The 22,028-nt window shown below is 41.2% G+C and overlaps 2 protein-coding genes across 7 annotated transcripts in view; both read left to right on the forward strand.

Moving 5' to 3' along the window:
• The window catches only part of abl2 (c-abl oncogene 2, non-receptor tyrosine kinase), a 29,189-nt gene extending 17,932 nt beyond the window's left edge, over positions 1-11,257 (forward strand). For all 4 annotated transcript variants that reach the window (XM_035653412.1, XM_035653411.1, XM_035653415.1 and 1 more), the window contains exons 3-11: positions 1,211-1,506; positions 1,638-1,910; positions 2,212-2,296; positions 2,441-2,618; positions 2,765-2,949; positions 3,053-3,205; positions 3,392-3,481; positions 3,975-4,157; positions 6,133-11,257. In XM_035653412.1, coding sequence (XP_035509305.1) covers positions 1,211-1,506; positions 1,638-1,910; positions 2,212-2,296; positions 2,441-2,618; positions 2,765-2,949; positions 3,053-3,205; positions 3,392-3,481; positions 3,975-4,157; positions 6,133-7,946 — 3,257 coding nt within the window. In that variant the 3' untranslated portion in view covers positions 7,947-11,257. The remainder of the gene's footprint in view (positions 1-1,210; positions 1,507-1,637; positions 1,911-2,211; positions 2,297-2,440; positions 2,619-2,764; positions 2,950-3,052; positions 3,206-3,391; positions 3,482-3,974; positions 4,158-6,132) is intronic.
• A 2,890-nt stretch (positions 11,258-14,147) lies between these two features.
• Positions 14,148-22,028, forward strand: part of osbpl9 (oxysterol binding protein-like 9) — a 29,212-nt gene continuing 21,331 nt past the window's right edge. For 2 of the 3 annotated variants that reach the window (XM_035653284.1, XM_035653285.1), the window contains exons 1-3: positions 14,148-14,281; positions 16,252-16,302; positions 19,826-19,904. In XM_035653284.1, the coding sequence (XP_035509177.1) occupies positions 14,171-14,281; positions 16,252-16,302; positions 19,826-19,904 (241 nt within the window). In that variant the 5' untranslated portion in view covers positions 14,148-14,170. Of the gene's footprint in view, positions 14,282-16,251; positions 16,303-19,825; positions 19,905-20,731; positions 20,862-22,028 lie in introns of those variants that run through there. The other variant, XM_035653286.1, reaches the window with a different exon arrangement.

The raw sequence follows: 22,028 nt of genomic DNA on the forward strand, positions 1-22,028 counted from the left end.
AAAAAACAACAACAACAACAATCACCAAATACATTTCAGTGAGACCTGGCCAGCAGCACAATTTGGTAAAGAACACAGGGTCACCAGGTAAAAAGAAAATTGGAATCTGGCATCAAATTGTGCTGTAGCACGTCATCATTGGGCATAATGCTGCTGTAACCAGCCAAATACATGCAGGCTCACGTTCCTGGTGGATAATTTTGTCATTTGAACAGTGTATTTCCACTGTTTACCTAACTACAAAAGATCAAACAGTTGCCACCTTGATAACTTTCCAGTTATGTAATCCTGTCTGTGAGGGTGCTACTGCTTTGCAGTGTTTTGGCATCTGATAATCCTTTTAAATGCATTAATCTGTTACTCCACCTGGATAAAATGTAATTGTCTCACCGGTATTTGAAGCAACACGCCTACACCAACGCAGCCCTTTGCGTAGTTTTTTTTTTTTTTAGTCTGGGCGCCCACTCAAGGGAAACATACCACATGGACATCAGAGTTGCGGAAAGAAGTGGTTATGGGATGTTTTGTGTGCAAAACTTTGAGTCTGAATGGAGGGAGAGATAAAGTGTAGAGAGAGAAAAAAGCAGTGAAGAAAATGGGTGGTGGAAGTGCCGAGGTAGATAGACTGACACTTCTGCCTCCCTCCCTGGGCCAACTGAGCGTCACTGCCCTCTTCCTTTTCTTTCATCTTCCCCTTTTCTATGTCCAATCCTCCATCAGACTTGCAGGAATGACCACTTCTTCACCCAGTGTTTGTTGTACCGGTAGCTACCTCCCTCCTCCAGCCTCCAGCAAATCACCCGCTCTGCTCCATCGACTCTCCCGCAATTGCGTCAGAAACAGACAGAGGCAACAGACCAAGTCACTACATGCCTGGCTTTGCCTAGCCCTGTATGACAGATATGCAGTTTACCCAACCCTATCATTGTTCCATAGCTTTTGATGTAGTTTCAGTGAGAGGCATGTCGTATCCATGACTCCTCTCTCCTGTATGTGACCAGTTATTAAGGCGTTATGGCCAAAGCAGTGAGCTGATGAGAAATTTCATTCTACGTCGGTGAGGTTTTGAATAAGTACTGATGAGCTATAGTCTCCTTTTGTAAGGACACTTTAGCAGTACACTCATTCATCTTTTTAACCATCAGGCCATTCTGCCACTGATTATATCACCATTAGATCAAGTCTTACAAGCTGCCCCTCCTATGTCCAGGTGAGAAGCTGCGTGTGCTGGGCTACAACCAGAATGGAGAGTGGAGTGAAGTGCGCTCAAAGAACGGCCAGGGTTGGGTACCCTCCAACTACATCACACCAGTCAACAGTCTGGAGAAGCATAGCTGGTACCATGGACCCGTGTCACGCAGCGCCGCAGAGTACCTGCTCTCATCCCTCATTAATGGCAGTTTCCTGGTCCGGGAAAGTGAGAGCAGTCCCGGACAGCTGTCAATTTCTCTCCGCTATGAGGGCAGAGTCTACCACTACAGGATCAACACAGCCTCTGATGGAAAGGTAGAGTTTAGTAGAGTGAAGTAAGAGTCCAGCTGTGTAGCTTTTGTGCTGTAGTTGGTGTTAGGACTTTGACAGCATTTACTAACTCTGTTCCTCTATCTCTTCATCCTCACCCACCTCCCCGTCCTCAGGTGTATGTGACGTCTGAGAGCCGTTTTGCCACTCTCGCCGAGCTGGTCCACCACCACTCCACCGTAGCTGATGGCCTGGTCACCACCCTGCACTACCCAGCACCCAAATGCAACAAACCCACAGTGTACGGAGTGTCACCCATCCATGACAAGTGGGAGATGGAGCGCACAGACATCACCATGAAGCACAAGCTGGGAGGAGGCCAGTATGGGGAGGTGTACGTGGGGGTGTGGAAAAAGTACAACCTCACGGTAGCTGTCAAGACACTCAAGGTAAGAAGGTCCTCTTGTCGTTATTTAATTTATTTATTGTCGACAGCTGAATTGTAAAAATATCCTGTTTTTCTTAACTTAGAACCTTTGTATCTGTAGCATACTGTCAATGATCTGTAGTGATAGGGCATGGGCAAAACGATGGTTTTAGATCACCACCTGCAGGTGGATTTTGGTATTACATGTGGTTATTGCTTAAGATATTGTATGTTACATGTTCCCTGCTGTTCTGTCTGTCCAACCCACTGATAAATTTTTTTTTCCTTTTCCTTTTGCCTTTGTCCTTTTTCTGTAATGACAGGAGGACACCATGGAAGTTGAAGAATTTCTGAAAGAAGCAGCAGTTATGAAGGAGGTTAAACACCCAAACCTAGTTCAGCTACTAGGTCAGTATTTATGAACACCACTATTTTATTGATGAACCTTTTGTTGTTTTTTTTATGTAAAAATTTATAATATTTATACCAATACATTCTGACCGTGATTTTTCTTTGCATCCACGTGTAGTCTAACCACTGCCTCTCTCACAGGTGTGTGTACGCTGGAGCCTCCATTCTACATTGTGACAGAGTACATGCCACACGGCAACCTGCTGGACTACTTGAGAGATTGTGACAAGGAGGAAGTGAACGCTGTGGTGCTGCTGTACATGGCCACACAGATCTCCTCTGCCATGGAATACCTAGAGAAAAAGAACTTCATACACAGGTAAAGAGATGGTCTAGTTTTGTTTGTTCGTACATTCTATCCACCCAATATCTCAAAGTAGTCTAATCGCTCTCTTTCCCACCTTGATTGCCCCCTCTTCCTCTCTATCTCCCTCCCATGTGCTTGGTTCACTATCCCTCTCTCAGGGATCTTGCAGCAAGGAACTGCCTGGTTGGGGAGAATCACGTCGTGAAGGTTGCAGACTTTGGCCTGAGCAGGTTGATGACTGGTGACACCTACACTGCCCATGCTGGGGCCAAGTTCCCCATCAAATGGACTGCACCAGAGAGTCTTGCATACAACACCTTCTCCATCAAGTCTGATGTCTGGGGTGAGCAATACATGTGCATACATTCATACTAAGTGTTGATTTTTCTCTCGTAGCTTATTTCCAAATTCCTATGTTTGAGCCTCTAAAAATGCCTTTCTTACAGCATTCGGGGTGCTGCTTTGGGAAATTGCCACCTATGGTATGTCTCCATACCCTGGAATCGATCTGTCTCAGGTCTATGACCTCCTTGAGAAAGGTTACCGGATGGAACAGCCTGAGGGATGCCCACCCAAAGTCTATGAACTCATGAGAGCATGTGAGTAGTGGCTACCTTACCTACATCTTACTTACTCACCAAGTGGTTGCACTACAGTGGGAAGACATAAACAGAGGTTGACGGCATTGGTTTGAAAAAGTTTAATCTTTCCTTAGTTCTTAGTCCTATATAGTTGTCAAATACAGTACTTTCCTGTATTAACATAACTTTTTGTCTTTCTACCAGGTTGGCAGTGGAGCCCATTAGACCGGCCTTCATTTGCAGAGATCCACCAAGCCTTTGAAACAATGTTTCATGACTCCAGCATCTCTGAAGGTACAGCAACGTGTAGCTTATCCTCAGCTGGCATGGAGTTCAACTGTCTGTCTTTTGTACTGCTCAAAACCTGATTTCATAAAGCTTCTAAAATCACTGCAGTGATTAAGCTGGCTAACTAAACAACAGACTCATTCAGAACTCTGACTTTTTTTTAAATCTAGTTTTAGGTGTTCAATCTGGCTTCTTTGAAAGACAGCTCTAAAGTCTTATATCAGTTGAAACTTTATTAATCCTTGTTAAGAAACAGTGTCACTGGAGTTGCAAAGTGTAATAAAATATGGGTAGTAAAAGAAGAAGTAATAGAAGTGGGGAATTGAAAAGGTTTATACCTGACCACACAGCAAAAGTATGACAAATTATTTAATGTCATTTACAGTAGTAGTATGTAGGTTTATATGGTCAGCGTATGTATATATGTATGTATGTATGTATGTATGCATGCATGTATGCCTTCTAATAGATTTTTTTTAAACTTTGATGTACATTGCAGAGGTAGCAGAGGAGCTCTGTAAGACGGCCTCCTCTGGTCACTGTGGACCACTGCACTCTTTCAGTCACGACATGCCCCTGTTGCCTTCCAAATCTCGCACACTCCACAAGCACACAGAAAACAAGGAAAACATTGAGGGTGGACTCGACGGACGATCTGACCACAGCACGCACAGTCACTCAGGTACAGCCAGACATGCCTCCCTTACTACCGACCAGTCAGATGCACCACATTATGATTCTGCAGGTATTCCAGCGGACCCTGAGTCACAGAGTCAACTTCAGCGCCGCCAAGCCCGCCGCCTGAAAAGAAGGGCCGCCATTTTCCTTCCCGACTAGCCATCTTGCGATCGGTCGATCATCCAGTGCTGTCTGCACAGCCTAACATAGTCCCCATACATTGGCCTAGAATTATAACTGCATCAGCACTTGAGAATTTTAGTGAAAAGTATTTTATTTTATTTATATTTTTTAAGTATAATAGAACCATAAAGTATAAACACTTACAAGATAGAGATATATTCCACAAAAACTAAAATAATTATTGTACAACAACATAAAATATAAAAGAAAACTGTAGAAATACTGAAGTGTCCGCCATCTTTACCAACATCATGTAGTACTGAGGGATTAATGTGAGACTTTACATTCAATAGAACAGTCCTCCACTATCTCAAAGAACATGCGATCATACTAGACTCAGTCTACATCTATTATATTGATTGAATACTTTATCATGTCTAGTTTTACTGACATCTCCCTATCCCAGAATACACTAGTCCCATGCACAGTACATAACAATAAACATTTAAGCATTAACCTTCCATTAACCTTTTTAGCATTAACCTATTTTGTGATCCATGGAGTCACTTTAAGTCAACCAGAAGTATACTAGATATATTGAACCATTGTTCCATTGCTTCTCACATACATATATGGAAACTATTTGTTATCTGTGATGAATGAAGATCATGCTCATATTATGTCTTGTCCTATTTGTTGCATTGCTATTCCCACATCCCAATCAATACTTGGTAACACATCATGTATTCATATTTGCTAACCCTAATATTAAATCTCCACAACATTGTCTGTCGTTTGTCTTGTCTTGTTTGTTATTGATTTATTTGTTTTATATTGAAAATAAAAATTTGTTCCATTTGTGTGTTTACCTGATGTGTAAAGAAGACAGTCTGTCTTTGTCTGCATTATTTTCCACCTTGTTCTGCCACTGTGGCCATTTTTATTTTTATTTTATTTTAATGTTTCTGTCCATGAACATAAGTATTTTCCAATAAAATGAACAATCGCTTATTTAAGTCAGAAATCCAATAAACTGTGTAAACAGGCAGAATGTTTCACAATGTCATAAAGCACAAAACAAAATTCTTATGACACATCACCAAGTGTACATTTGATAGTAATGAAACTACAAAGTCTTAAACCACAGTCAGCATCTTTATGTTCACATTTAAGTTGTGTTAATATTTCTTGTTTGTTTGCATTTATATTTGCGTGCAAATGCTATTGATGAAGAGAGAACCATGCCATTAAGAAATACTGTGTGAGTGAATCATCGGTGCCATTATTCACCTCGCATAAATTGATGGATTAGTCCTAATTCATTTCCTAGTTAGAGAAAATTGTGCACCATTCTCTATTGATTTAAAAGCCAGAAGAACTATGAAAAATGTATGTACCTCTTTGAGCAAAGTTACGCAACATCCCTCCTAGTAACACAGGTTGGGGAGTTTCCATTTGGCATGTGTTATCAGCAAGTCCCAGAAGTGTATTTATTATCCTGTCTTTTACAAGAGCAACTTGTAAATCATTGAATTAGTGTGTGCATGCTCAAGGCCTCCAAATGTTCCATCCCTTTTTTTCTGAAGTGCTTCTTCCTCCTTCTTACTCCCCAAGGAGGAAAGAACAGCTTTAAGAGAGAGAGAGAGGGAATAGTCCATCTTACCACAACAGCACTCTGTTAGAATGAGTGACATTAATGTATAGGCATACACAATGAAGGATTAAAAGAATTCAGAGCTGTATTTTATTTACCTGTTTCTTGCGAGATATTAGGCAACCTTTAAATAAATATAGATGTGTTGCTGTGTGTGTTCAGCCCAGCTTTGTGGTAATAAACTCCTCTCTTCTCTTTCTAGGCTGGGCTTCTACTTTGTTCGGAGGGGACGGCCGATCAGGCAGCTCCCCGGCTTTGCCTAGAAAACAGCAGTCACGAGATAAATCTCCGGCCAGCCTTTTAGAGGATGCACAGGATATGGGCACATTTACGCGAGACCGCAAGACTGGCTTCTTTAGCTCCTTCATAAAGAAGAAATCTTCCTCATCTTCCTCCTCCTCACCATCCTCTCAGCTCCAACAGAACCTCCCGACGCCACCCAAGAGGAGCAGTTCTTTCCGAGAGATGGAAACGCAGCCTCACAAGAAATACGAGCCTACCGCTGATTTCAGCGCTCCTCCTCCCCTACCCCAGTCAGACAGTCTTAGTGGGTTCTCTGCCTCTCCCTCCCACTCCCATGGGGAACCCACCCAGGGTCAGTCACGCTGCTGTGGGGCTGCTTTTGGACAGAAACCCTCTAGTGGGGGCATCGGTTCACAGGTGACAAGTGGCAGCAGTTGGGGTGGGTTGGCTGGTTTTTTCACCCCTAGACTCATAAAAAAGACCCTGGGACTACGGACAGGAAAGACAACCTCTTCAGAGGATGGTGGAAGTATAGCTGGTGGGTCTAAACCCTTCCCTAGGTCCAATTCTACCTCCTCGATGTCTGCTGGGCTGCCAGACCTGGAGCGCATGGCTCTGACTTTACCCAGGAACCGCAGTGCTAAACCCCCTCTAGAGAGGACTGCCTCCACAACGTCGCAGCCAGAGAACGGGGCTGCACGGCCCTCAGAAACTCTGCTGAGGAGGATGGATGAGGGGACTGCACAGATCAGGGAAAGGCCCAAAGCCAAGCTACTACCCCGGGGCTCTGCTGCAGGGGTGAGGGCACCAGGAGTTGGGGGGGAGGTGGGGGAATCGGCCAGGGAGGGTAGAGAGGAGAGCGGGGGAGGACTAGACAGGCAGCAGAGTTGGTCATCTCCCTCTAAGACTTCTAGTTCGAGTGCTCCAACAGCTGCAACAGGTGCACCAACTCACAACCACAAAGTCCCAGTCCTGATCTCCCCCACGCTGAAGCACAGCCCAGCTGACGTGCACCTGGTCGGGCTTGACTCTCAGGGGAACCGCTTCAAACTGCTGTCTGAGCACCAAGCAGACCGGGACAGGCCGCGGCTTGTAAAACCCAAGTGTGCTCCCCCTCCCCCTCCCACTCTGCGCAGCCTACAGCACTCCTACAGCGGCGACGGAGAGGAGCAGGTAGGAGGAGCACCTGTGGAAGTAAACGGAGACACATTGAAAGGCCACAGGTCAGGGCGAATGTCAGGAGGAGCGACGACGGGCAGACCGTCAGTGCCACCACCACAAGTGCCTCCTGCATCTTCCTCCTTTTCCTCGTCTTGCTCCGCCACCACCAACACAACTCCCACCAAAATGGCCAATGGAGCCACCACCACCGCCTCCTCCTCCTCACACGCAGCTGGTTCCAAAGTGGCACTTCGGCGGACCAGGCAACAAGCAGAGAGGGTGCCCCTGGAGCGGGTGAGTCGCGAAGCCCTGCTGGAGAGCGCTGAGTGCCTGAGCAGCGCCCTCCACGCCAGCTCCGAAAGCCCCGCCAGCAGCCAGGTGCTGGATGCTGGCCACCAGCTGCTAGACTACTGCTCAGGTTATGTGGACTGCATCCCTCAGATGAGGAACAAATTTGCCTTCCGAGAGGCAGTGGGGAAGCTGGAGCTCAGCCTGCAGGAACTGAGGGCCTCGTCCTCGGGAGGTGGAGGGCTGAGCAGCGTCGGACCCAACACTGTACTGGACAACCTGCACAGCTGTATTAAAGAGATTAGGGACGTAGTACAGAGGTAGCCACTGTGACACCAACTGTCTCCTCTGACTACCCGACAGATCGCTTATATTCCCTTTTTTTATGTTTCTGGTTCTATTGACACCTTTTTGGGGGACAAAATGAGAAGAATCTCTTAAGTACCTCAGAGAAATCACTACAAAAATGTAATCTTTTTATTGTTTACAAACAACCGTTTCATAAAATGCCAGTGTGGACACTAATTTTGCTCTGACCTGTACATATTGAGAAATGTTTATACCAAACAGAAATGTTTAGCCCCATGTCTCAACCCGGCCTCAATAAAGGCCTCTTTGTTAAATGAATGTCGAGTGTATCAGCTGTGTGTAGCCAGCCCAGAGAGTAGGTCTCACTGTGCTTATCTGTCAGTCTGTCACATACTGAGCGAGAATGGTGGTGGTTGTGCCCAGCCTTACTGAGAATACTAGACAACTGTTTTCACTGACTAAGCTCCAACAGTGTTTCACAAATGCGTGAATCATCAGTTGGGTGTGCTGTGTTTCACAGTAGAGAATTTTGCTCAGTGTCTGGGGAACTGAGTGTGACTGTAAGCCATTTTGTAAGCCATTATATTCTAAAGTATCGGAAATAACATCAACATCAGGATTCAATATAATTCAAGGTTTCGGGGTCTCAATTTAACACTTGTTCATAGATTGCTACAGACATTTTTAGGGTAGGTGGACAAATGCGATAAAATTATAACTTCTTCTTTTGTTGCTATCGGATTAAAGCCTTTTTGTTGAGCGTAATCTCTAAAGATTTATCAACTGTTTTGATGCTGACATTCCCACGTGTCCACACAAGGTGAGACCGTTAAGAAAAGACTGAAGGGATCACTTACATCATTAAAAGTTGCGTGTAAATAAGCTCAAGTGAAACGTTTAGGTTTACGTTTCAGTAATACCAAATAGGCTTATCAAATCTAAAAGAAAGATTTATACGAATCTATTTTGTTTATTTCCCACAACACTAGAACATAATAAATGAATGTGGGGTGTCTTTATCATATGCACAGCAATTGTGTCGCTTCAGTGACGTGACTGGTGTTCACACCTTAACACAGTGCCACATAAATGGGGGGGAAAAATCCCCAGTCCCCTAAAGCATTTCAATATTTATGTCCAGTTATTCTTGCACACTTACATTTCTTCCTTGTATGATTGAGCGTAAAAGAGTGGAGCGAGGAGAGGGAGGGCACAGGGTAGCGCATGAGGAGGTGAATTGGGACAGTATTTCTATAAGTGTCCTTCTGAGTATGGACAGTGCTGGATTCCCTGTAGCCTTGTCGTGGCCTCAGTGCCTCAAATTCTTCAATGTATGAACACTGCGAAATGCAGAGACCTACTTTACACTAATCACACAGTACTGATCTCTCAACAAACAAACTGCAGTATGTCTTCAGCACATGAGCGATTTGTACATTATTTGGTTCAAAGAAAAATGCTTTTTAGAATGTCTATGTATGAACTTGAATTTTAAATTATTCCTGTTTTTTTTTTTTTTTTTTATTAAAAGCACAGACCTATTTTGAGAGAAAAGTTATGTAAATATTTGATTTATTTCATATCCAGGAAACAAAAGATTTATGTGTGGTTACAGCATAAAGAGCAATGTTTTTGACTGAAGAGATGTATTGCGAGACTGAGGCTCATCCACCCAGATCTGAATATCTGCTTTATGAATGTATTATTCTTCCGTTTTGAACCCGGTCGAATGTTCATCTGCATGACTCTTTAAACTCTTAAGGTGCCATTCTTTTTTTATTTATTGTAATTTTTATTTGCCCATACTTTAAATTTTGGTCACACTAAAAAATTAAGTCCAGAAAAAGCTGCTCTGTTTTTTTGTTTTTTTAGCACAAACAAAAACTGTACAGTGCACACACACAACTCAGATATTTTTTTATTTTCTTTACTTTGGCTCACCTCTTAATGTACACTGGATAAGGCCTCAGACACATCAGCTCATTGACACATGTTGGATACGAATACTACAAAATCTAATCTGTAAACACTGCAGGTCCATAACACTTTCAAAATGTCTGTTATTGACACTTGATGGATTGCCAAGTAAAAGTTTTTGTCAACTTGTTTTGTGGTGCATTCATATCATTTCATGCTATTATGTGTCAGTATAAATGTCCAATTTCTTGCCAAACAGGATCCTTTGAGACAAACTGATGATTCATTTATAATTCACTGTGAGTTTCAAATAACATGGATGAAAAATAGCCATCTTTTTTTTTTGTATGATTCTTGGTGCCTTTTTGTGAACAAATAATTTATGTACAGTACACTATCACTGCAACAGGCATGGCAACGTCAAAGTCCATCATTAACACATTTACGTGTCTTTACTTTGCCATGAGATTGCGATAAATGAAAGTGAAAATATCACTACAGCATGCATTTCTGTCATTCGGAGGTTTAATGGTCAGATGCAAACTTGAAACCGAAACGGTGCACTTTGTCTATTAAGATTATGTATCTAGATGCTCAGTTACTAATGCCATTTATTAGTGGCCATTTACACTGTTAGTGCAGCCACACCTGGTTAAATGACACATACGAGTCTGCTGCACTAAACCCAAGCTGCTCTGTTGTCTCATACTCTGACCACATCAATAGTTTTGTCTAAAATTGTTGTCAATTTTTTGTCAAGCACCAGTCTGGCCTCTTTGCCTGTTCATTTTCTGTTGATTTTTAGTGTATCTCTATGGAGCAGGTTTCACAAAAAGCCTTATCAAAGAGTGATATATAACCTTCCAGAGTCAAACACATTTCCAGTCTGGACTATTATTATTATTATTTTTTTTTTAAAGAAATAAATCATGTAGAAATTCAATAAATGATTACAATGTCAGTAAATTCATTTGGTACCGATGTTTTTTCCCTCGAATCTGATATCTGATGCGATGCTGTTGAACACAAATTTCTGCTTATTCTCATTATCAGTCTTCTGCATTGTCTTTCTTTATGTTGTCTGCATTTATCCTGTATATCTGTTTTTTCCCTTCTGTCTCCCTGTTTTGGAGAACAGCTCTGGAGAACGTGTGTACACATCATTATACCAAAGGCCACTTCTTCAGTTGTACGAGTGCAATGTAAACCAACACACACAATAATGGAATATGTGAATCTAAACAGGGATGAAAAAATGGCAGAGATGTTAACATTAACTTTTTTATTGTACAAAATATATATTTTGTGTTTTTGTTTTTTTTTTATTTAAAGCTCACGTTATATTACTGTGAAGTTTTGCTTATCAGTGTTAAGCCTATTGTAAATAATAAAGATATTGATGAATACTGTTTCATTTTTGGTTGTTTGTCTTCCTCTAATTTAAAAACAATTATAAAAGCATCCATGTGTTCAGTTAACTTATTATAAATTCTAGTCTACACCTCAAAAAGATGAAAAACCCCACACTGCATTACAGTGTATTCATGATATACAAGACATCCAGATTGTTTTCATCAGAAACATCTTCATTCATCATCATTTTTAATCCACCCTATAAGTACAGCAGCTTTAGTGGAGCACAGGAATAAGCAGACAGAATATTTGTGGTGATGTTCACCTGAAGAAAAAATGTCTTAACAATTATTTCCTTACCAATTAATCTGCTGATAATTTTCTTGTTATAATAAGGTAATCCCTTAGATCAATAAAGTGAAAACAAATGCGCCTAACAATTTCCCAAAGCCCAAACTGACATATCAAATACCTTGTTTTATCTGACCAACAATCCAAAACCAAAAGGTATTCACAACAAATATAAAATGTTGCTATAATAAAAAATGCTATAAATATAAAGCAATCAATCAATCAATCAATCAATCCTGTAAAATTACAGAATGAGTACAGTGGGAGGAAAAGTTGACAGTAGCTAATATATCTAGTGTTAGAAAGTAACTAAGTCTGGCTGCCTGGGAATACCAGGCGCTGTAAACTTTGGCCTCATCTTGCTGAACTAATCCGATAAGCAGGGTTGGGCCTGGTGAGTACTTGGATGAGAGAAAGTAACTAAATCCATTTCCTCAAGTACTGTACTTAATTACAATTTTAAGGTCTATTGTACTTGAATATTTCCATTTGATGCTCCTTTATACTTTTTAACTCCACTACATTTGTTTTATAGTTGTAGTCACTAATTTACATGGAAAACATGACCAATTAATAAAATATGATTATTACAGATTCAACTCAACAGTATATAAAGTATAACTACAACATTAAAGTATATAGTATAACTATTGTGCTTACGTGTTTGCTTTAATATATAATAATGATCCAATAATATAATAATATAACACTGACAGACAAAGTTAGTTTTGATACTTCATGTACATTTTATTGCTTATACTTCTGCACTTAATTACGGAATGGCAGGTAGTTGGTCATTGTAATGGAAGAATCTTTATGGATATATACTTTACTCAATAATACTCTACAACATTTAACATGACCATGGTCATGTTGAAGTAAGTAATTACTCAAGTACTTAAGTACACATTTAATGTAATTACGTGAGTCTTTTCTCTTCATTACACTTTCTACTGCTACTGCACTTTTAATAATTTGGGAACTATTGGTTGAACAAAACAAGACATTGTGAATATGTGACTCTGGAGAACTTGTGACAGCATTTCTCACTATCTTCTTTACAAACCAAACAATCAGTCTGTTCATTGATAAAATAATCAGCCTAATGAAAATAATATTAGTTGCACCCTTAATATTAAAAAAAAATAGCTCCACCTCACTACAACCCAGAAACTACTTATATTAAGCATGAGTAATAATAATCTCATGTTATAATATATAACAGTATAACAAAAATGTTTTGGGAGACATTTCCCCACATTTGGTATACTAAGTACATTTTCATGATCATACATTCATACTTTTACTAAAGTCACATTTTCAATGCATGGCTTTTACTTGCAACAGTAGTATTTTACAGTAAAGGTCGAAACTTCTCCCATCAACCTGGACAAACGCTGTCCATTAACTGGACAACGGCCCACCACCCTCTGCACAAACACCCACCCCAGCAGGGATTGTTCAGCGCCCACGGCTGTTTTCCCAGTTCAGCCCACCAACAGACACAAAAAACTTCGGTCCCCGGCCATCAGACTAACCAACAAACTCTCAGTAAAGCCAGGAGGACAATGACATTTAGCAATAGACAAATAGAAATGGACCAAATGTACCGTATTCGACAAATATTTTGCCACGTTATCCACTTGCAACTCACTCTATTTGCCACGTTACTGTTTCAATTTTATTTACTACGTAATTTATTATACTGAATTTATAATATATACATACATAATACTTTATTTATCCTTATCTTATGCTTATTTTTGATTCTGTTTAAGGTCAGGTTTTAATTTTTTAGTTTAATTATGTAATGTAGTTTGTACCATCCTACCCTTACCGCCCTTACCGTCCACCCAGGGGTGGGCAGATCCGATTGTCCATGATTGGGGGACACAAAAGATTTTTTTTTTTTCCCGATGCAACATTACCATGCCCACCATAAACACAAACTTCGAGAGGCTCGCAATCATCAAAAAAGTACTGCACAGAACCAATTTACTTCCTAAACAGCCAACAGGCGCTATTCACTGCTTGCTAACTGATATTATAAATAATATATTTTAAGGCTCAGGCATGAAATGTCTCTCATGTCTATCTTTCGCCCCCTCCGAACCCTCCCAATCCTCCAATTCTCTCACCATCTTTCCCTTTCCCAGTTGTATGGGACTACTTATGCATGATCAAACTATATGGATAATATTCAGAAAATATAACCCTTAACCCAATTGTGTAACTAACTATCAAGTTTTTACAATCAGTCATGCTGGTAAACAGCTAAAAAAAAAAACAAGTTAAGACACAATAAACACAACACAATTGACTCAAACATTATTTGTTCCAACATTTCAATCATTTCTTTTTAGATGTGAATCTAAAATGTGAAGAATGTGAAGTCTGAAAAAACATTTGTTCAATTTTGAATAATTTAGGGTATTTTTATTGGGGGGGGACAATTCATGTTTTTCAGAAATTGAAATCCCCCCCGGGATCTGCACCCATGGTCCCATGGTCCTCCCCTCCTCCTCCTCTCCTCCCCTCCTCCTCTCCTCCTCTCCTCCCCTCAGTGACGCCGGCCCACACCTTATCCGACTCCTCCCCAACCGTAGCCTATTGTAAAGATGGCGTCCATCATGGAGGGGCCGCTAAGCAAGTGGACTAACGTTATGAAAGGTTGGCAGTATCGTTGGTTCGTTTTGGACTACAACGCCGGCTTACTGTCATACTACACGGTACGTTCGTGCCCTTGGTTTGTAGACGGCAACCTGGTGCAGCCCCAGGGTGAGGCTGCAGAAGTTGTCGCTGGTGGTCAGACCTCAGTGGGAGAAAGGCCTTGTGTTTGTCAGGAGTTGGGAGTCTCAGCTGGCACAAAGAGGCGAGTCTCCTTGGTGACGGATCCTCACGTTGGCCAATAGCAACGGCCCTCGGAGACCGACTGACCAATGGGGTGGCGGTATTTTTTCCACACTTCCGCTAATGTTGCTAGTTAGCTTGCTGGGCAAAAAGCCGAAATACACAGACTCGTCGAAAACGTTGTTGTAAAAAAAAAAAAAGTTCTTCGCTTCATGTGAGAGAGAGACAGATTTATGTGTGTTGTCGAGACGACATGTGTCCCCGCTGGTTAAATAGGAGTCCGACATTCGCTGGTTTGCTAGCCAGATAGCTAACAAGACACCGCGGCAGGAGACAGTGGCTGCTTGGTTAACGTTACTTACACTTCTGATAAATCCTACGGCAGGGGATTCACTGTAATCTCATTACTAACTAATGCCGAGAGTAAACCAGACAAGAAACTGTCAGTGTTACTGTTAGTGAAACAAGCTGTAGGGAAGATAACAACTAAGAGCTGTTCAATCCTCTCAGAAAGTTGACTGGGTCGTCAAAGCCCTTAATTTATCTGAGCTAAGTTAGTTACTTGTGCAATAGTCAGTAGCTGCAGGACTAGTTTGTCAATAACTACATGGTCTCAAAGGAAACCAGGGACTCAGTGGCAGACACTAGCCTGAGCCCTGACTGAGGCATTGTTTAGATAACCGCATGAAAGTTACTGTGATGGTCGACATGTGGTGTCCTGGTAAAGTGTGAGAATAAACCTGTAGTTATTGTCCATTTCAAGGCAAAGCCCCACTGATCAAGAGGTGGCAACAAGTCCGTTTACTTGTGTCCGACTGTAGTCTGGAGAGAAAGTGCTGAATCTGGATATCAAATCAATGCAGAACAAGAGCCAAGAAGCAGTGTCGGTTTTAGAGCTAAAACAGTTTTTGATGATGATTGACAACAAATACCAACCATGTGCTGGTTTCAGATTCATGCTTATGATTGTATATATTTAATATCTTTGATTTCTGCACTGTCGATCTGACAAAACAGACAATTTGAATGTCATGTCCAGCTTGAGATATTGTGTTAGGCAATATATAATATATATTTATAACATATAACTGTATTACATATATTTTATAAACAGAAGGATTCATCATGAAAAAAAAAAAAACAATGGTAGTTACAGCCCTAATCTGATGTGCAACAAAATGTATCAAGTTGTTCTAGTGAAAAAGGGTTTTACATCATAAAGTTAGCATTATAAAGCATTCATTAACAGTAAGTTAAATTGTAGTTTGAGTCAGATTTGAGTTCATGTGATACGACTCCGCTGCCTTCATCCAGTGCTGGATTTTAGTCCCAATTTTACTCAGTTTGTCTCTCTGAAGTTTTATTAAGAGCAGGGACTCTGGGACTATAGCTAGATCAAATCGCTCAGAGATATTAATAGACCGACGACATACAGGACAGCCTGAATGTGTAGTTTATGCAGTTAGCCTTAATAATAATAATATGGAGCTGGTTGGTTATAATCTCCTCATAGTGACTTGTGTTAAATGTTCCCAACTTAACCAAAACAACTTCAGGTTACTAATAATTACTCATAACATTAATGCTTGCTCCGTCCTACTCAAGTGTCCTAGAAAGCCACGTGAGAGTGAGCCAGTAAGAACGATGTCAAGATCCTGAAACCAAAGCAGCCCATCGTTCGTTTGAACACCTCTCCTTTTTCTGCTGTGACATTTCAAAATATCTACAGTGAAACAGTGCTATTATTATTTCCTCTTGCACCATCTAACGCAGGTTAAAAATATCAAGCCTACTCTGCCCTGCATACTGACTGTATTAATCCCTGATTTGTTCTGTTTGTGGTTTACAGTCAAAGGACAAGATGATGCGAGGATCCAGAAGAGGCTGTGTGCGACTCAGGGTAAGATTCTCACGATGCAGGCCACCCTGTTCTTGAACGCTGTTTCTCTAAATGCTCAGTACGCTGCATGCTTAGCTGGGTTGCTGGCCCCGCTTTCACCAGGGATTTGGAAGAGTTTCCACATGCTCAGGGCATTGAGTGCAGTGCAACACAACCCATGTATGTATGTACAGTAGCAGTATTGTGCTGTTGTCATGTGATTTATGAAGGGCCTGATTTGATGGCGTAATTCATAAGGTGTCATTAGTTTCCTCCACAGCTCTATAGCTCCACCTTCTTAATCCTTCCCAATAGAGGTGTTTGCCCTTAATAATGTGTTTTCAGTAATGAGTAATGTCCACTAGATGGCAGCAGTTGTCCTACTTTGGCATCTATTTTAGTACTTAGAAGGAAAGGAAATATAGGGTGTTGTATTCGTTCTGAGAGAACAACTGAGGGCCACATCTAAAACGTACAATTAAACATTTTCCTGAATTGACAAATTATAAAAACACTTTACAAGATAATATTTCTTTCTCTTTTCCTTATTGAGGCAGTTGAAAGGTGAATCCTTTTGAATGTCATAGTGCCTCCTTTAGGTTTTTACTGCTTACTTGACCTTTTTAGTCCGTCCTCAACTTTTTGAAAAAGTGCAAAGAAGGCCTGGGCTCTTCTCCGTCATCTGAATTCCCAACATTGTTAACTTGAAGAACCCCAGCAGCATTCCCACATCAGGACGTGTATCTGTCCGGCCTGTCTCTGTCAGCCACACATCTAGTGTCTCTTATGTTATTTGTTAGATGGTTGAATATAAAATCAGGGAGGTAAAGTTTCTCATGAGTTTTTATAGAATCAGCGGTGAAAGATTAATTTTAAGCCACCACACCTTTTTCGGGACAAAAGCATCGGCGAGCACCCTGAAAAATACCCGTAGATCTCACTGAACGGAGGAAGTATCTCCTGAAACTACCTGAAAAGAGGATCCGGTGTCATTTGTGGACACATAGTTAGGTTTCAGTTAGGGCACAGTTAGATGACAAAACTTTTTGCTATAATTGATGATATGCATCATGGAGCCGAAAAATTATCAATTAAATCCAGTAAATTACAATGGTTTAAACTTGTATTTTGTTGTTTAACAACTTTGCATTGTGATTTTTTTTTTTTTTTACATCTTGCGAGAAAAAAACGTGTTTAACAGCAGATATTTTCATTTTCATTTCAATATGAGTATTTACTGTATTACATTAGTAATCGTGTTAAAAATGTATAAAAATATGATGCAGCGTGTATAAAAGGTAATTTATCTGTAAATCCCTCGATTGTCATTGTATCGGCTATCTGCCGTTATGCCTACCACAATGCCATTTGCACTATGTGATTATTTCATTAAACTAAAGATTTAAATATAAAAGATGTATTTAGAGTAGAAATTGTGATATTTATGTGTTTTTTGTGTGTGTGTGTGTGTGTGTGTGTGTGTGTGTGTGTATGCAATCTGCTCCCCTGATAATCGTGTGGATGCAATGACTCTTAAAGAATAATGGACTTTTTATTATCAATTTTAACTAAAACAATTCCTTGGCTTTCATAATCTGTATGTTATATTGATCAAATGGTCATAAATACCTGATCAGATGTATCAGATATGATATAAAAACAAAATTATATGTAAATGACATTTTCTTTTTTTTTGTTAATGGGTCCAATAAGCTCTATTAAATAACAACAACATATTTTTCGGCTATTTTATGTGTCTGGCTTCGCAGGATTGATGAAAACATTATAGATTGAAAAATTAATACATTTTTAGACTTCTAAGCACTGATTTTATGAATAAATAATATATTTTTTAAATGTGCTTTTATCAAATCCTATAGTATTGTGTATTGTACGAAATCCTGAGCTGACTGTCAATGTTTTGAGAAGTATTTTTCCCACAGATTCCAAGCATGCTTAGTCTTGTTTGAAATAACGATGCAGCCATAACCTCTAATGTCTGATACTGGTTGTTGGATTATTATATTATATTATGGAATAGTCTTCAGTAAATCATTACCTTTGTGTGTCACTGAAACACTTGATGGTAACTTATGAGGCTATACTTTGTGGTCAGCCAAAAGAAACTCTGGGACTCTTAGACAGAGCAAAGAAAACAGTTTAGCAGTTTAAAATATTGTCTGGTTTCAAGCAGACAGGGTGAGAGATCAGGGCAGAGACACTACATTACTATACTATACTCCACTATATACACGTACTACATAGATCATGCAGTTAAAGTTAAACGCTATTCCATTACATAATGAAATGACAACAGATGCACATTATCACAGGGATTAAAAAATATTAAAAATAATGACTTGACATTTAAGGTCATGAAGTATAATGCATCCCCATCATGAGCTACAGCCATGACTAGCGTTTATGGAGAGGGGTTGTAATCGGATTCCTCATGCAGACCCGGATATGCATTAAGTGTTAAAATCCAATAGGTTTTCATTTCCCTCTGCAGCAATCACCACCTGTGAAAGACCGTTCAATGTATTCTACTTCCACAATCAAATGCCTTTATACCTGACAAATACTTCAAATATATGTTAGAGCAATGTATTGTTTCCCATTCATACAACCATTAATTTCCCCTCAACTAACTATACGACCTGTCTCTGATATCGGGGGCTTTCCTACGAGATATGTTAGAAGGTTTTTCCGAAAAAAACTAAGCATGGGATCACTTCTGAGAATATCCCACTCAGAGCTTGTGTTATTAATTAGTTTAACCTCATTACTGTAAGACATAACAAGGCACTGTACATAAAAGGCTGCATGTTCTTTGAGTTGTTTAAGTAACTGACTACACTCTGTGGGCAAAGAGCCTCTTCTTGTTTATCATCGAGTCATATGGAATTGACTTACTGAGTGTCTGAAATTAAATATGAATGAACTTTTCTTAAGTTGGGATTCATGGAGTGCTTTTGTATTGGACTGCAAACTATTATGCAGCTGTTTATATTATTCTGTCCATCCCCTGTAGTCGTTGTTGTTTTTATTATTTGCACGTTTGCTATATGAGTCACACACCCTGTTTCTGTTGCTAGGAGCTAACGTCCCAGCTAGCCAGCAGGCTGTTCCTCTGCAGTACTTGTTCTCCTGTTGGCTGCTTGCTGCTGGTCCCTGTAGTCTTTTTCTCTCCACCCTTCACTGCCTGTCTTCTCCTTCGCTCTCCCAAATCCCACCCCACCCCTCAGCCCCCTCCCTTCTTCTCTCCCATGTTCCAAAAAGCTGCACTCGGATGTGTGTGTTAGGGAGAAACACAGAGTGATTGTAAGAGGCAGATGATAAGGCAAGAGGAGCTTTTGAAGGGGAGAGAGTGAGGTGCTGAGACGAACCGTGGGTAATTTAAAATAGAGAGTCGGTCAGAGGCTGCTGGAACATGTGGAGGGCATGAGGATGGAAATGGAAAGTAGAGTATGACGTGTCCCGCTGTCTGACTGCCTCCTTTTTTCCTCTCTCTCTCTCTGTCTCTCTCTCTCTGTTTGCCCAGGGAGCTGTGATCGGCATTGATGACGAGGACGACAGCACATTCACCATCACTGTGGACCAGAAGACTTTCCATTTCCAAGGTAAGCTGTCCCACTTTTCATTTTCCCCCAGTTCTGTGTGCTGCCATCACCGGCTTCCTTTCTCTGTGATCTCTTTAGCATCCATCCCTGCTGTTCATTCGCTCTCTTCCTCTCTCTCTCACTCTCTCTCTCTCACTCCTCTTTCCCTCCCCGCCTTTTAAAGACTTGGATTGGTCTGCACTAATGCCAGGAAACGTATGCACACAGGCATCTACACAATGTCAAAGCGTACAGTGTGATCCTGAGCTTATTCTCCCTTTCCCCGTGGAACCTCTCCAAGCTCTCTGAAGTTGGACTGACACGTTTCTCTGTAGTTAAACACAATTTGTTTCACTGCAAGGTAGACAGATTCCTCTGGAACAGAACAGGCACGTAAGGCTTTTTTTTTTCTTCTCTCCCCTCGGTCCTCCCGACTGTGGCTGAGGAGGAAGGTTGCTGCTTGTGTGTGTCTGCAGTTGAGCCTCTGGGAATAATAAGGGAATACTGCTGAGCTGGAAGCTGAGCTCAGGTCTCTTCTGGTTGCTGCCGCTGTTCGCCCTTTGCTACACCGCTGCCGCCGTTCGCTGTCTTCCTACCAGTCACTTCATAGGGACAGGATTGGCTACCAACTACAGCATCGCCCCCCTCCCGTCCTGCCAACTCTTTCCTCTTTTTTTGACAAGGAGCTGTCCAGTCCAGTTCACCGCAGACACCCTTTTTTATTCTATCTTTTCACCAGGTCTTTAACTAACCTCCTCTACCTTTCCTTCATCTCTGTCCTTCCATCTGTCCGTTTGTATCCCCCCCCCCTCCCTCCAACACCAAACCCCCTCACACTTCACCACCAGCACCCTCATTCACCTCCTCCTTGAGGGTCACCAGCCACAGTCCATGGGCCCCCCGCCCCTCTCACCTCCTCCATGCCCTCTCCCATGTCTGTGTTCCGAAGCTGTATGCTGTGGTTCTACAAACGGAAGGGTAAGGAGAAAACCGTGCACGTCTCATGGTCCGCATGCATGCCAGTCCCGGGCAAAAGGATCGCAAGGAGGCGTTGTTTGTTTGTCTTCTGGGATGTGCAGCCAGGGTGGAGCAGTACGTTCTGTAGCACTCGGTTGTATTGGTTTGTTATTGAGGTTCAAGGACAGTTCATAGCAGTGTGAAGTAGTTTTTTTTTTCAGTGGCTGGTGACAGTGAGGAATTATTATGAAGAGTGTGTGCAGCGTCCTGAATGTGCCAAATGTTTGCACAGTCTAGGTGTGTTATTTAGAAAAGGATGTTTGTTGTTACTGGTGTTTATCCTGTTGTTCACTGGTTTGGCTAAACAATGATGTAATCCCCCCCAGGGTGGTAATTATGTTACATAGAGATGTGTTCCTCAATTAATTAGCATAGCTCAAATGTCATGGTTTTAATTTATTCTGGAACTTTCTGTGCCACAGTCTTTGGCATCGCCTGTAATGTCTCAGTGAGTTCAGTTGTTGGTGGATATTATTGAGAGTCTTCTACATCAGAGAGAAGAAGGCACACAGCAGCAAGGTATGCAAATGTAAGTCTAATTTAATGGGTCTACATTTAAGCGCATTACTCAAAAACCTTCATTGATGCAGTCAAAGAGGGGAATTAACTTCTGGCAGCGTGTATCTCATTAAAAAGCAACACAGACAAGAAAGGTGTGTAGTGACAATGCACTATTGCAAGAGATTACAATGTGTAAAGATCATATTAGATTTAAACATGTCTTGACCTATGGCAATTAAAATTCTTCTTTTTTAGCTAATCTAAATCAGCAGTGTGGATATAAGGTATCTTTGAAAACACCATATCCTGGTACAGGACAATCTGAATCTCTGCAGCACATTGTGACCCCCATTATCTTGTTTTTGGTTCCAGAGAAAAAAATAAAATGTCACTAAGACAAATCTGCTCTCCAGATACCTTTTCATGTATCACCACTGAAAGAACGGGAAGAAAATCAGTACTATATGTGTGCTGAACATGAGATTCTGGATACATCAGCTGTTCTGGATATGAAAAGATTCACAGGATGTTGGGCAGGAGGAGATTTCTCTGTTGCTGTAAAACGATCCTGGTCTGAGCATGTTATGCAGTCAGTCTCCCAGGATTCACAGCTGTGTGTGTGTGTGT

The sequence above is a fragment of the Morone saxatilis genome, unplaced genomic scaffold, assembly GCF_004916995.1.
Source record: "Morone saxatilis isolate NCDOM2014 unplaced genomic scaffold, NCSU_SB_2.0 Contig12, whole genome shotgun sequence".
In the NCBI taxonomy this organism is placed as follows: Eukaryota; Metazoa; Chordata; class Actinopteri; family Moronidae; genus Morone; species Morone saxatilis.